The 12,998-nt window shown below is 40.5% G+C and overlaps 1 protein-coding gene across 4 annotated transcripts in view; it reads right to left on the bottom strand.

Moving 5' to 3' along the window:
* The window catches only part of MTUS1 (microtubule associated scaffold protein 1), a 183,972-nt gene that overhangs the window by 36,487 nt on the left and 134,487 nt on the right, over positions 1-12,998 (bottom strand). For all 4 annotated transcript variants that reach the window (XM_055416490.2, XM_055416492.2, XM_055416491.2 and 1 more), the window contains one exon: positions 4,209-4,423. In XM_055416490.2, coding sequence (XP_055272465.2) covers positions 4,209-4,423 — 215 coding nt within the window. The remainder of the gene's footprint in view (positions 1-4,208; positions 4,424-12,998) is intronic.

The following is a 12,998-nucleotide window of genomic DNA, read 5'->3' on the forward strand; positions in this document are numbered from 1 at the left end:
TTACCGTCTGAGCACCGAGGAAGTCCTAATGTATGGTCTTCAAAATCCAGGTGTATTTTATACTGACTGCACATCTCAATTCAGCAAGGCTATACTTCAAATCAAACAAGACCAAACCAGTCAATCCTATAAGAAATCACCCCTGAGCATTTGTTGGAAGGACTGAAGCTGAAGCTCCAATATTTTGGCCACCTGATGCAAAGAGCTGACTCTTTGGAAAAGACCCTGATGTTGGGAAAAAATTGAGGGCAAAAGGAGAAGGGGGCAGCAGAGGATGGGATGGTTAGAAATCACCACTGACTCAATGGAGATGAATTTGAGCAAACTCCAGGAGATAGTGGGGGACAGAGAGGCCTGGCGTGATGCAGTCCATGGGGTTACAAAGAGTCAGACATGATTTAGCAACTGAATAACAATAACATGATTCAAATGCTCAATGGTGTCTTCAAGCTAGTGGCTACCATATTGGGCAGGTCAGCCATATAGACAATGGAGAAGCAATGAAGGAGTGCTTTGAAAAAATTAATGTACTAGCATTGCTTGAGATGGATTATAGGGGAAAGAGTGCAAGTCTGAAGACTGGTTAACAAGTTATTATCATAATCTAGAAGATAGTTTATCCAAGGTTTGAACAAGGTTGGCACCAGTAGAAATGGAAAAGAGAGGATGAAGGAAGGGGAGAAACACAGCGGGATGAGAACCAACTCATCAGACTTGATTGCTTTCATGTGGGAGACAAAGGAGCCAGAAGAGTTGAACGTGGGGTTGTTAGGCTGGATATAGTAAAGTAAATAATTGGCTTATCTCTACATGGACAAATTGTTCCCTACATTTAATAATTATGTACTTTCCAATTTAGTTTACTTGGTTATATAAACCAACTCTCGAATTCCTTTCTTACATAATAAAGAAAAACAAAAGTATTGAAGATAAATGAGTTTTAACTCAAAATCATGTGGTACTGTTAAGTCAAGATTCTAATAACAATATCAGATTTCCATTAGATGAAACAGAATTTAACCCATACATTTTAAACTTTTTGTCTAATAGCATAAAATATTGAGCGGTAAAGTAAAAAGTGCATAGAACCAGAAATCAGAATTCATGCTCTCCCATCACTGGTTACAATGTATACAAATTTTGAACAGCTTATTCAATTCTTACAACTGTTTCTTCTTCCACTAAGAGAAAACTATCATATGTCTTGAATACACCACAGTGGTTTTGTCAGCCTGATAAGAAAAATGTGAAGTAATAGTAGCTAAATGCCATGGGTATCGCAGAAGGGAAACAATAGGATTTTTCTTCTAGTGTGTGCCTATTACTGACTTGCTAAGTTGCCTTGAGAAAGAATTTAGCTCTGTTCCCGAATTTTATAACAATGACTAAAATATCTACTCTTTTGAGCTCGCGGGAAGACAACTGATAGAGAGACATACAGGATATAAGCCCAAGCTGTTTTTTTTTTAAAACAGTGTTTATGAAATACCTGAAAGTATTGTTTTAAATTTTTTTAAAGGACACTTAGAAATGAAAGACATAGATATGTTCTCAGTGTCTAATCATTCCGTATTTACCACAAAGGCAATTTCCCATCTTAATTACTCACTACACTTTAGTGGGTCATATACATTATCCTACTTGTGTAACACTTTATTGTTCAGATCAGTGGCATAATGTTCCTGAAGGACAACTCTAATGGGATAAATTTGTGTAAATAAATATTTAGACACATGCACCAAAACCCAGAAAAATACTGTCTGCTACTGTAATTTAAAGCTAGATAAATGTCTACATCTCCATCTCAAAAAAAGATGTGTGTGTATATATATACATACACATAGAGTATATGTAGAGAGATAGATATCTATAAATATATATATGTACGCATATACATCTATATATGTGTGTGTGTGTGCATATAGAGCGGAGAAGGCAATAGCAAGCCACTCCAGTACTCTTGCCTAGAAAATCCCATGGATGGAGGAGCCTGGTAGGCTGCAGTCCATGGGGTCGCTAAGGGTTGGACACGACTGAGCGACTTCACTTTCACTTTTCACTTTCACACATTGGAGAAGGAAATGGCAACCCACTCCAGTGTTCTTGCCTGGAGAATCCCAGGGACGGGGGAGCCTGGTGGGCTGCCGTCTATGCGGTCGCACAGAGTCAGACACGACTGAAGTGACTTAGCAGCAGCAGCAGTGCATATAGAGAGAGTGTGTATATATATATGTGTGTGTGTGTGTGTGTGTGCATATATATAGGCTACACTGTGGGATCTTAGTTCCCCGATGAGGGATCAAACCCATGCCCCCTGCATTGGAAGCAGGTTAAGCATTGTCTTAACCACTGGACCACCATGGAAGTCCCTCAAAAAAAAAAAAAAATATATATATATATATAGGGCTTCCCCAGTGGCTCAGAGGTTAAAGCGTCTGCCTGCAATGCGGGAGACCTGGGTTCGATCCCTGGGTTGGGAAGATTCCCCGGAAAAGAAAATGGCAACCCACTCCAGTATTCTTGCCTGAAGAATCCCATGGACGGAGGAGCCTGGTGGGCTACAGTCCACGGGGTCGCAAAGAGTCGGAAACAACTGAGCGACTTCACTTTCACTTATCACTTACATATATATATATATATTTGAACAAAGCTGTAAAATGTTCACTAAATACTGATCTAAACTGTCTACTAGCCTGGAAGCTTGTCAAAGGCACAGAACAAGTCTCATTCACCTCTGTCTCCCCTGCCCCAGACAGGTGATCACATCAGAGTAGCCTAAGAAATGAGTGTCGGTTTGCTGGATTGAATTGAACTACAGAACAGGCAAACTGAACAGTTTTCCTCCTGAGACGTCATGTGTCCTTGTTTTTGAAACAGTGACTTGAAAGTATCTAGAGAGCTCAAGTTACATTCTCATCCCAGTATTTCCCCTTAAATAATTAACTTTCTGTTGCTATGCCAGTGGCATATGTTCATAGAAACTTGGTTTTCTCAATGAATTTTAACTAGTTCCTGAACTGACATCTGCGTATCGGGGAGAAGTCAGTAAGCAAAGAAAATCTGGTTCATGTTCGTTGTTCCACACACCATCTTAGGAATGGATGAAAATTCTGAAGAATCCTTGGACTGAGAGTTATCTCAAAAATTTGACCCATAATCATTCTCATTTTTCAAACCATTAAGTTCACTGTGTGATATGGAAAGCTACACATAGTTCGATAAAACATGAAGTGAAAACAAAAGTTAATGCTGTGAAATAAAAGTCCTATTGTATGGCAAGACAAGAAAAGTTTAAATATAAAATGTTCTGGGTCCTTTGGCCTTCTCTCTTCCTCCACTGTGTATTGCGTATCTGCCTTAGGCATTGGCCAGACCTCCCCCATCAGCAGAGATACCTGCTCAGCCATTATAAAGAGCACCATTCTAGCGCCAGCAAGACAACTCCTCAAAGATAACATTCCCTGAGAGCCTGTGAGGGCTCTCATGACCTACCACTTTGTTCTTGCAAACCTGGATTGTGTAAACTGTCAAGCATGTCTCAAAAAACATGCACACGACTTCCAAGGTGTGGAACAGTTCTCCGACCTTTCCGAGACGCTCTTCCCAGGTTAAAGTACTCAGTCTGGCTCAAGTACAATTTTCTGTTTCTTTCTTAGATCGGCTGATGAATTTTTTTATCAGCAGTGCTAATATAGTCTAGAGGTGTACAGTAGTTGAACGGGCAATTATATTTTCACTGTTGTGGGTCTAAGAGACTCCAGAGGAGAAAGAGAAGAGCTCAGAAATGTTTCAAGCCCAGATTTCTAGAAATCTAGACTCCACAGTGACTCTAGGTATCGGGTCAGTTGACAAAAGCATAATTGGCTGCATACTAAGTTGCTTTAGTCGTGTCCAGCTCTTTGCGACCCTGTGGACTGTAGCCCAGCAGGCTCCTCTGTCCATGGGATTCTCCAGGCAAGAATACTGAAGTGGGTTGCCATGCCCTTCTCCAGGGGGTCTTCCTGACCCTGGGATTAAACCCCAGTCTCTTTATGTCTCCTGCAAATAGGCAGGTTCTTCACCAGCGCCTCCTGGGAAGCCCCAGTCTTACTGATCATTCACTTAAAGATATTTACAAGATAGGAACATGGGCATTGCACATCCTATCCACCCTCCCCGCCCCACCCCCACCTTAGTGAGAAGGCTGTTTAGAGTGTCTGTGTCCTTACCTCAGACAGCAGGTGCTGAGCCACAACTGTTAATGCCTCAAACTTGGTGTTGCCCAGGGAAAGAAGCTGCTTGAGCTGCAGGATAATTCCACTCTGCTTCGTACATTTGCTTTTATACTGAGCCAACTCAAGTGCTTTTTCAGAGGACAGCACATCTGGGGACGTCTGGGTCTGGATGCACAGACTTCGGGGACTCTTCTGTCTGCCCTTTTCAACTGTAAAAGGAATGGATATAGGTAGGAAAACACGTGACCTTCATTTTCCTAACCAACACCATCTAGGTTCCCTAAACACTAGAGAAGCCACAAAAGAGTGCTTCAGTTATGTTTACAAAGAAAAGCATATGGATGAAAATGGGGATTAATTGGATATCTGTATGTCTGGAACTAGAACCACAGATGACGGCTTTAGTTCTGACTTAAAAGGATGTACATGCAGCAGAGAGTGAGGGGTATAAAGCAGATGGATTGACCAATCCAGAAACATGAATACTTTGAAAAATAATGCTGACTTCACGGTTTCTAATTTTTCAGGTAAAGTGGTACAGAAATCTGCTGTGATAAGTACCCTGACTGGAGGCTCTGATTCAGGCTGGCTGAAAACACACACACACACACACACACAAATGCCTGAACTGTTAATGCCCTTCCCTCTTCCTATATGTTTCCTATCAGCTTCCTCTCCTTTCCCTGCTTAATCCCTGATAAATCACCACATATACAGATGGCTGGATGGCATCACCGACTCTGTGGACATGAGTTTGAGTGAACTCCGGGAGTTGGTGATGGACAGGGAGGCCTGGCGTGCTGTGATTCATGGGGTCGCGGAGAGTCGGACACGACTGAGCGACTGAACTGAACTGAACTAAACTGAACTGATACAGTGAAAATCTACTCACATTTAACCCCTGATCTTTAAATTCACTGCTAAGGTACTATACTTAAAAGAATTTTTTTTTTTTACTTTATTTTGAACTATAGTTGATTTACAATGTTGTGTACTCTTCATAAAATACTTTTATTTATTTTTATTTTTGGCTATGTTGGGTCTTTGTTGCTGCACAGGCTTCTCACTGCGGTGGCTCTAGAGCACAGGCTCAGTAGCTGTGGCGCACTGGCTTAGTTGCTGCGTGGCTTGTGGGATCTTCCCAGACGAGGGATCGAACCTGGGTCTCCTTCACTGGCCAGGTGGCTTCTTTACCACTCAGCCACCAGGGAAGCCCTGAGTGTAATACTCTTGACTATACTATTCTGTTTTCTATCAAATACAAGCTTTGTTGTTTCTTTTTCCCCTTCAAGCAGTTATATGGTTTAAAGAAAAAAATTTTTAAGACGCACATGCTAATACTCTAAATCCATCTAAGGTGCTAAGTGACTGCTCACTTTCTGTCAAGTGCCCTGGGAATCTATTTTATATAGAAAAACTGTTCCATCTTGGAACCATTCCAAATGTCTCAGCCACTTTAAATATCAAACAGAATTGGAAAAAGAGGAAAGCAAGCTGCTTAACTTCTTAAAATGAGTAGCCTAAATAATCAGATGTAAATCTGAAAAAATAAAGTCATAAGAAACTAAAAAAAATAAATATTTCTTTATTCTCACAGGCATTCCCGACACAAACCTGAGACCATTTTATGGATGGTAACTACTTTCTCAAATTTTTTTGAAGGAAGAAAACAGTGATTCCTAGAAGGAAAGTAAAGAAACCTCAGTATTCATGTCCCCAAAACCAGTGGGAAAATACACTCAATATTCTTTAAGCTAAACAAACAGGAACAGGGCTTTCCTTTTCTATGGTAGCTTTCCATGGTTAAACAACTCATATTTGTATTAATATTTGATAATTCTCACTTCTAAAATGACTAAAATATTGTGTTTTAAAAATACTTAGGCTTCCCAGGTGGTCTAGTAGCTAAGACTCCAGGTTCCCAATGCGGGGGACCCAGGTTCCATCCCTGGGCAGAACCTTCAATCTACAATTTACAAATCTAAGATCCCACAGGCTGCAACTAAGACCCAGCGCAGCCAGACATTTTATTTTTTTCTGACAATAATCATTTCTGTATTTATTTACTTATTTTGAAAGCTAAAACATTTCAAGTATAAGAAAAGTGCACATAAAATAAGCAATTTTATCTATAATTGAGATGAAATATATGTTCAAATTTTGTTGTATTTGTTTCAGATTTTTTTTCTCACACTGTTTTTGTTTTTTTCTCTGTGGGAGAAGACGAGGGTGGGATGATTTGAGAGAATAACATTGAAACATGTATATTATCATATGTGAAACAGATCGCCAGTCCAGGTTCGATGCATGAGACAGGGTGTTCAGGGCTGGTGCACTGGGATGACCCTGAGGGATGGGATGGGGAGAGAGGTGGGAGGGGGGTTCAGGATGGGGACTCATGTACACCCGGGGCGGATTCATGTCAATGTATGGTAAAACCAATGCTGCTGCTAAGTCACTTCAGTCGTGTCCGACTCTGTGTGACCCCATAGATGGCAGCCCACCAGGCTCCCCCGTCCCTGGGATTCTCCAGGCAAGAACACTGGAGTGGTTGCCATTTCCTTCTCCAATGTGTGAAAGTGAAAAGTGAAAGTGAAGTCACTCAGTCGTGTCCGACCCCTAGCGACCCCACGGACTGCAGCCCACCAGGAGCCTCCATCCATGGCATTTTCTAGGCAAGAGTACTGGAGTGGCTTGCCATTGCCTTCTCCATACCCAGTACAATATTGTAAAGTAATTGGCCTCCAATTAAAATAAATGAATTACCTGGGGCGAATTCATGTCAATGTATGGCAAAACCAACAAATATAATATTGTAAAATAATTTGCCTCCAATAAAAAATAAATTAATTACCAAAATAAAATAAAATAAATGAATTAAAAAAAATAGACAGTTAATAAATCCTCTCAGTGGCCCTCCATAGCAAGGCAAAGTTCAAGGATGTGAAGGGCCTATATATGGCAGACTCCGAGACAAGAACCTAGGCTTCTGTTCCAACCCATTCTGGAAAGTAGAGATGGGGTGGGGATGTAATAGTTACATAACTAAAAATAAACATTTATGCAGGAATCTTAACAAAATGTTACTTAATTCACCCAAGCCCATTATCTGCTAACTCTTCATTTTAATAAACCTCAGTTCAGTTCAGCAGCTCAGTCGTGTCCGACTCTTTGCGACCCCATGAATCACAGCACGCCAGGCCACCCTGTCCATCACCAACTCCCGGAGTTCACTCAAACTCATGTCCATCGAGTCGGTGATGCCATCAGCCATCTCATTCTCTGTCGTCCCCTTCTCCTCCCGCCCCCAATCCTTCCCAGCATCAGAGTCTTTTCCAGTGAGTCAATTCTTCGCATGAGGTGGCCAAAGTATTGGAGTTTCAGCTTTAGCATCAGTCCTACATACTGGTAAATACCTGCCTTTTATATCCTGTTTTATACACTTTTATACAAACAAACAGAAGAGCAAAAAACTTCTTTTAATTCTTGACCATCCAGAACTTCCACTGCAACATATGTAGATACAGGTTCGCTTTCCTGCCTGACATCATAGCATGTGTCTTCCCAGTTCTTACTGAAATATGTATTCATTTATCACTCACTGCTTTGAAGTTACCATTTCTTGAATCCTTAACATTTCATTCTCTTTCTAGGATTTTTATGCTAATCAATTTTATTATGTAATATCAGTTCTTAAACCATTAAGTTATAATTATTTATAAAATCAAGAAATGAAGCTTTTATATTAATATCTTTGGAGAAAACATTAAGTTGCTTGCCTACTTAGTTTCTAGGGGGAGTTTTAGTATTAACTAGTCCTGTGCTAATAAGTTATTTCTAAGGAAAAAATATGAAATGTAAATTAAATTATTAAGCACTGTTTTTTATACTCAGGATGAAAATATAGGTACTCTTTTTGTGGCACCAAAATTTTTGTTCTTCAAATTATCTCTCATGCCAAAGTTGGGCAGCAGCTAAGTGTTAATATTTATGTTTGGCTCCTTGAGAAACTAAACATTTTTAACTGGTTATCAAGACGTTCAATTTACAACTCTACAGAAATTATTTTCTGAGTAGCATTGTTTGGCTAAATTCCTTGTTATATATATATATATATATACTTTCTTTTATATTTATCTGTTTTTCTCATTGAATGGTTAATTCCATTTCTAACACTATTTCAAACATAGGGAGACAGACTTAAATCTTTTCTTGGTTCAAAGAGACTAACTTTAGTGTTTCTAAAAGGACATAGATTTTGAAATAATATATTTACATTGGTTTTTCCCGTGGTCATGTATAGATGTGAGAGTTGGACTGTGAAGAAAGCTGATCGCCGAAGAATTGATGCTTTTGAACTGTGGTGCTGGAGAAGACTCTTGAGAGTCCCTTGGACTGCAAGGAGATCCAACCAGTCCATTCTGCTGCTGCTGCTGCTGCTAAGTCACTTCAGTCGTGTCCGACTCTGTGTGACCCCATAGACGGAAGCCCACCAGGCTCCCCCGTCCCTGGGATTCTCCAGGCAAGAACACTGGAGTGGGTTGCCATTTCCTTCTCCAATGTGTGAAAGTGGAAAGTGAAAAGTGAAAGTGAAGTCACTCAGTCGTGTCCGACCCTTAGCGACCCCACGGACTGCAGCCTACCAGGCTCCTCCATCCATGGGATTTTCTAGGCAATAGTACTGGAGTGGCTTGCCATTGCCTTCTCCGAACCAGTCCATTCTAGAGGAGATCAATCCTGGGTGTTCATTGGAAGGACTTATGCTAAAGCTGAAACTCCAATACTTTGGCCACCTCATGCGACGAGTTGACTCACTGGAAAATACTCTGATGCTGGGAGCGATTGGGGGTAGGAGGAGACGGGGACGACAGAGAATGAGGTGGCTGGATGGCATCACCGACTCGATGGACATGAGTTTGAGTGAACTCCGGGAGTTGGTGATGGACAGGGAGGCCTTTCGTGTTGTGGTTCATGGGGTCACTAAGAGTCGGACACGACTGAGCGACTGAACTGAACTGAAGCATCTGTCAATATTTTGAAAAAGTGTTTAAAAAATAAGAGTTGAATTAAGCTTCTGAAGCCATTACAATGTTTTTTTTGTATTTTACCTTGCTAAATTTTGTTAAAGGCTTCAAATTCCCAAGACAAATTTTTTTTTTACCATCTGAAATCTAATTTGACATTTTTTACCATATAACTGACATATAACATTATATTAGTTTCAGATGTACAACAGGGTTCACCATATATATCTCAATATATTTTTATATATTGCAAAATGATCACCACAATAAATCTAGTTAACATCTGTCACCATACATAAAATTTCTTTTCTTGTGATGAGAACTTTTAAGATATACTCTCTTAGCAACTTGTAAAAAAGCAATGTTTTCAATTTTAGTCTCCATTCTGTACATCTCCATGACATACGTATTTTATAACTCCTAGTTTGTACCTTTTGACCCTCTTTCCCCAGGCCCAACCAACACTTATTAATAGTTGGGTATCTATACATTTCCTTTATTATATTTCAGTTGCTTTAGCTTTTGGTAACAAAAGGGCATTTGTTATGAAAATGAACATACATATATATATATATATATATATATATATATATATATATAACTCAGTCACTTTGCTGTACAGCAGAAATGAACATACACAAAATAATGGCATTTGTCCTTATGAAAATCCAATTTGTTGCATTTTGGAACTGTTAGTTGTGTCAAGGCATATCTGTTTTTTGAAATTTTAGAAAATTCTCTAGGACTTGATACTATATTTGGAACACTGCTACAATCACTCTAAATGAACTTATGTAGTTTTTACTGAGGTACACCCTGGAAAACATCCTGATGCTGGGAAAGATTGAGGGCAGGAGGAGACAAGGGTGACATATCATGAGATGGTTGGACGGCATCACCGACTCAATGAACATGAGTTTGCACAAACTCCAAGAGACAGTGAAAGGCAGGGAAGCCTGGAAGCCTTAGTGACTGAACAACAACCCTGGAAAACATCAACTGTCCAAGTTTGATTGCATACCAATCAGGCAAGTCTCTGGTTCTTTAGCTGCTTTTTCATTTGTGCTTTGCCTGGTTCTGTTTCACCTTTAGCTGCAGTTCAGGGTCAGAGTGCTAACTCCATCTAACTAGAGAATTGGGGTGGGGCAGGGGTGCGGGGCAGGTAAGCCACTGCTTCAGGAAAACTCAAGTTCTCCAGGCACAGCTTCTTTTTCTCTCAGGCTTTCTTAGTGGCCAGAGAACTGGAATTTCAAAGTAGGAAACCTTGCATACCAACAACGGGTTGCTAAATGTCCAGCCATGAAAACCCCAAACACCACACCTAGAATTCAAACACCACTCTGTCTCAGGAAGTAATAGAAATCATCAGAAGTTATCATGGATATCATGATGCAGTTTTCAATGCTGCCAGGGAGAATCTCATCCAGACATTTAAAATGACTCTGATGACGTCTGCCTGAATAGTGTCATACCCCAGATGGATGTTTAAGAACATAAAACCTGCTGCTAAGGCTTCTCTAACACATCCTAGCACAAATTGTTGGAGTCACAGCTAGTAGGGAAGAATATATTCTCTTATGAATCCTACATGGGGTTAAAATGACACCGAATAAGGGGTCTTAATGCAAAGCTGCTTGCAGAAAAAAGATTTAAAAAAAACAGCCCCAATGTCTATAAGGAGTGAAATGAAGTGAAAGTCACTCAGTTGTATCTGATTCTTTTGTGACCCCATGCACTAATATATAGTCCACGGATTTCTCCAGGATAAAATACTGGAGTGGGTAGCCGCTCCCTTCTTCAGGGGATCTTCCCTACCCAGGGATTGAACCCAGGTCTCCCACAATGCAGGCCGATTCTTTACCCGCTGAGCCACCAAGGAAGCCCAAATAAACCAGAACCTGCCATGCTGCGCTGTGCTTAGTTGCTCAGTTGTGTCTGACTCTTTGCAACCCCATGGACTATATAGTCCATGGAACTCTCCAGGCAAGAATTCTGGAGTTGGTAACCATGCCCTCCTCCAGGGGATCTTCTCAACCCAGGGATTGAACCCAGGTCTCCTACATTGCAGGAGGATTCTTTACCATCTGAGCCACCAGGGAAGCCCGTCCATAAGTAGAGGTGTGCTTAAATAAATGTATGGTACATTTATACAATGGAACATCACAGCTGTAACACACAAATAAGAAGCTGTCTGTGTTAAATGAAAAAAAAACATGGTCAAGAACAAGGCAGATGATGTGTCTCATTGTATCAAGAGCTATGTACTTTTTTGCTTATAAATTCATAACAAAGCTTTCATATAATATATATGAAAGTACTAATGATGTTTACCTTTTCAGAGAAGAAGAACCAGATAGATATAAATGTGTTCCAGTGCATTTTTAAATACTTTTAAACCACAAGGTAAATACATTGTGGACTTCCCTAATGGCACAGTGGTAAAGAATCTGCCAAAGAATGTTCAAACTACCACACGATTGCACTCATCTCACATACCAGCAAAGTAATGCTCAAAATTCTCCAAGCCAGACTTCAATAGTATGTGAACTGTGAACTTCCAGATGTTCAAACTGCATTTAAAAAAGGAAGAGGAACCAGAGATCAAATTGCCAACATCTGTTGAATCACAGAAAAAGCAAGAGAGTTCCAGAAAAAATCAATTTCTGCTTTATTGATTATGCCAAAGCCTTTGACTGTGTTGATCACAACAAACTGTGGAAAATTCTTCAAGAGATGGGAATACCAGACCACCTTACCCGCTTCCTGAGAAATGTGTATGCAGGTCAAGAAGCAAGAGTTAGAAGTGGACATGGATCAACAGCCTGGTTCCAAATTGGGAAAGGAGAATGTCAAGGCTGTATATTGTCACCCTGATTATTTAAATTATATGCAGAGCACATCATGCGAAATGTCACGTTGGATGAAGCACAAGCTGGAATCAAGATTGCTGGGAGAAATATCAATAACCTCAGATATGCAGATGACACTACCCTTATGGCAGAAAGTAAAGAGGAACTAAAGAGCCTCTTGATGAAAGTGAAAGAAGAGAGTGAAAAAGTTGGCTTAAAACTCAACATTCAGAAAACTAAAATCATGGCATCCAGTCCCATCACTTCATGGCAAATAGATGGGGAAACAATGGAAACAGTGAGAGACTTTATTTTGGGGGGCTCCAAAAGCACTGTGCCATGAAATCAAAAGACCCTTTCTCCTTGGAAGGAAAGCTATGACCGACATGGACAGCATATTAAAATGCAGAGACATTACTTTGCCTACAAATATCCATCTAGTCAAAGCTATGGTTTTTCCAGTAGTCATGTATAGATATGAGAGTTGGACTATAAAGAAAGCTGAGCACCAAACAGTTGGTGCTTTTGAACTGAGGTGTTGGAGAAGACTCTTGAGAGTCCCTTGGACTGCAAGGAGATCAAACCAGTCAATACTAAGGGAAAACAGTCCTTAATATTTATTGGAAGAACTGATGCTGAAGCTCCAATAGTTTGGCCACCTGATGTGAAGAACTGACTCATTAGAGAAGACCCTGATGCTGGGAAAGATTGAAGGAGGGAGGATAAGGGGACGACAGAGGATGAGATGGTTGGATATCATCACTGACTTGATGGACATGAGTTTGAGCAAGCTCCAGGAGTTGGTGATGGACAGGGAAGTCTGGTGTGCTGCAGTCCATGGGGTCGCAAAGAGTCTGACATGACTGAGAGACTGAACTAAACCAATTTGCCCACAATGTGGGAGACTCAGG

This window comes from Moschus berezovskii, chromosome 26 (genome assembly GCF_049115385.1).
Source record: "Moschus berezovskii isolate FMDL1 chromosome 26, NW_MosBer_1.0, whole genome shotgun sequence".
Lineage (NCBI taxonomy): Eukaryota > Metazoa > Chordata > Mammalia > Artiodactyla > Moschidae > Moschus > Moschus berezovskii.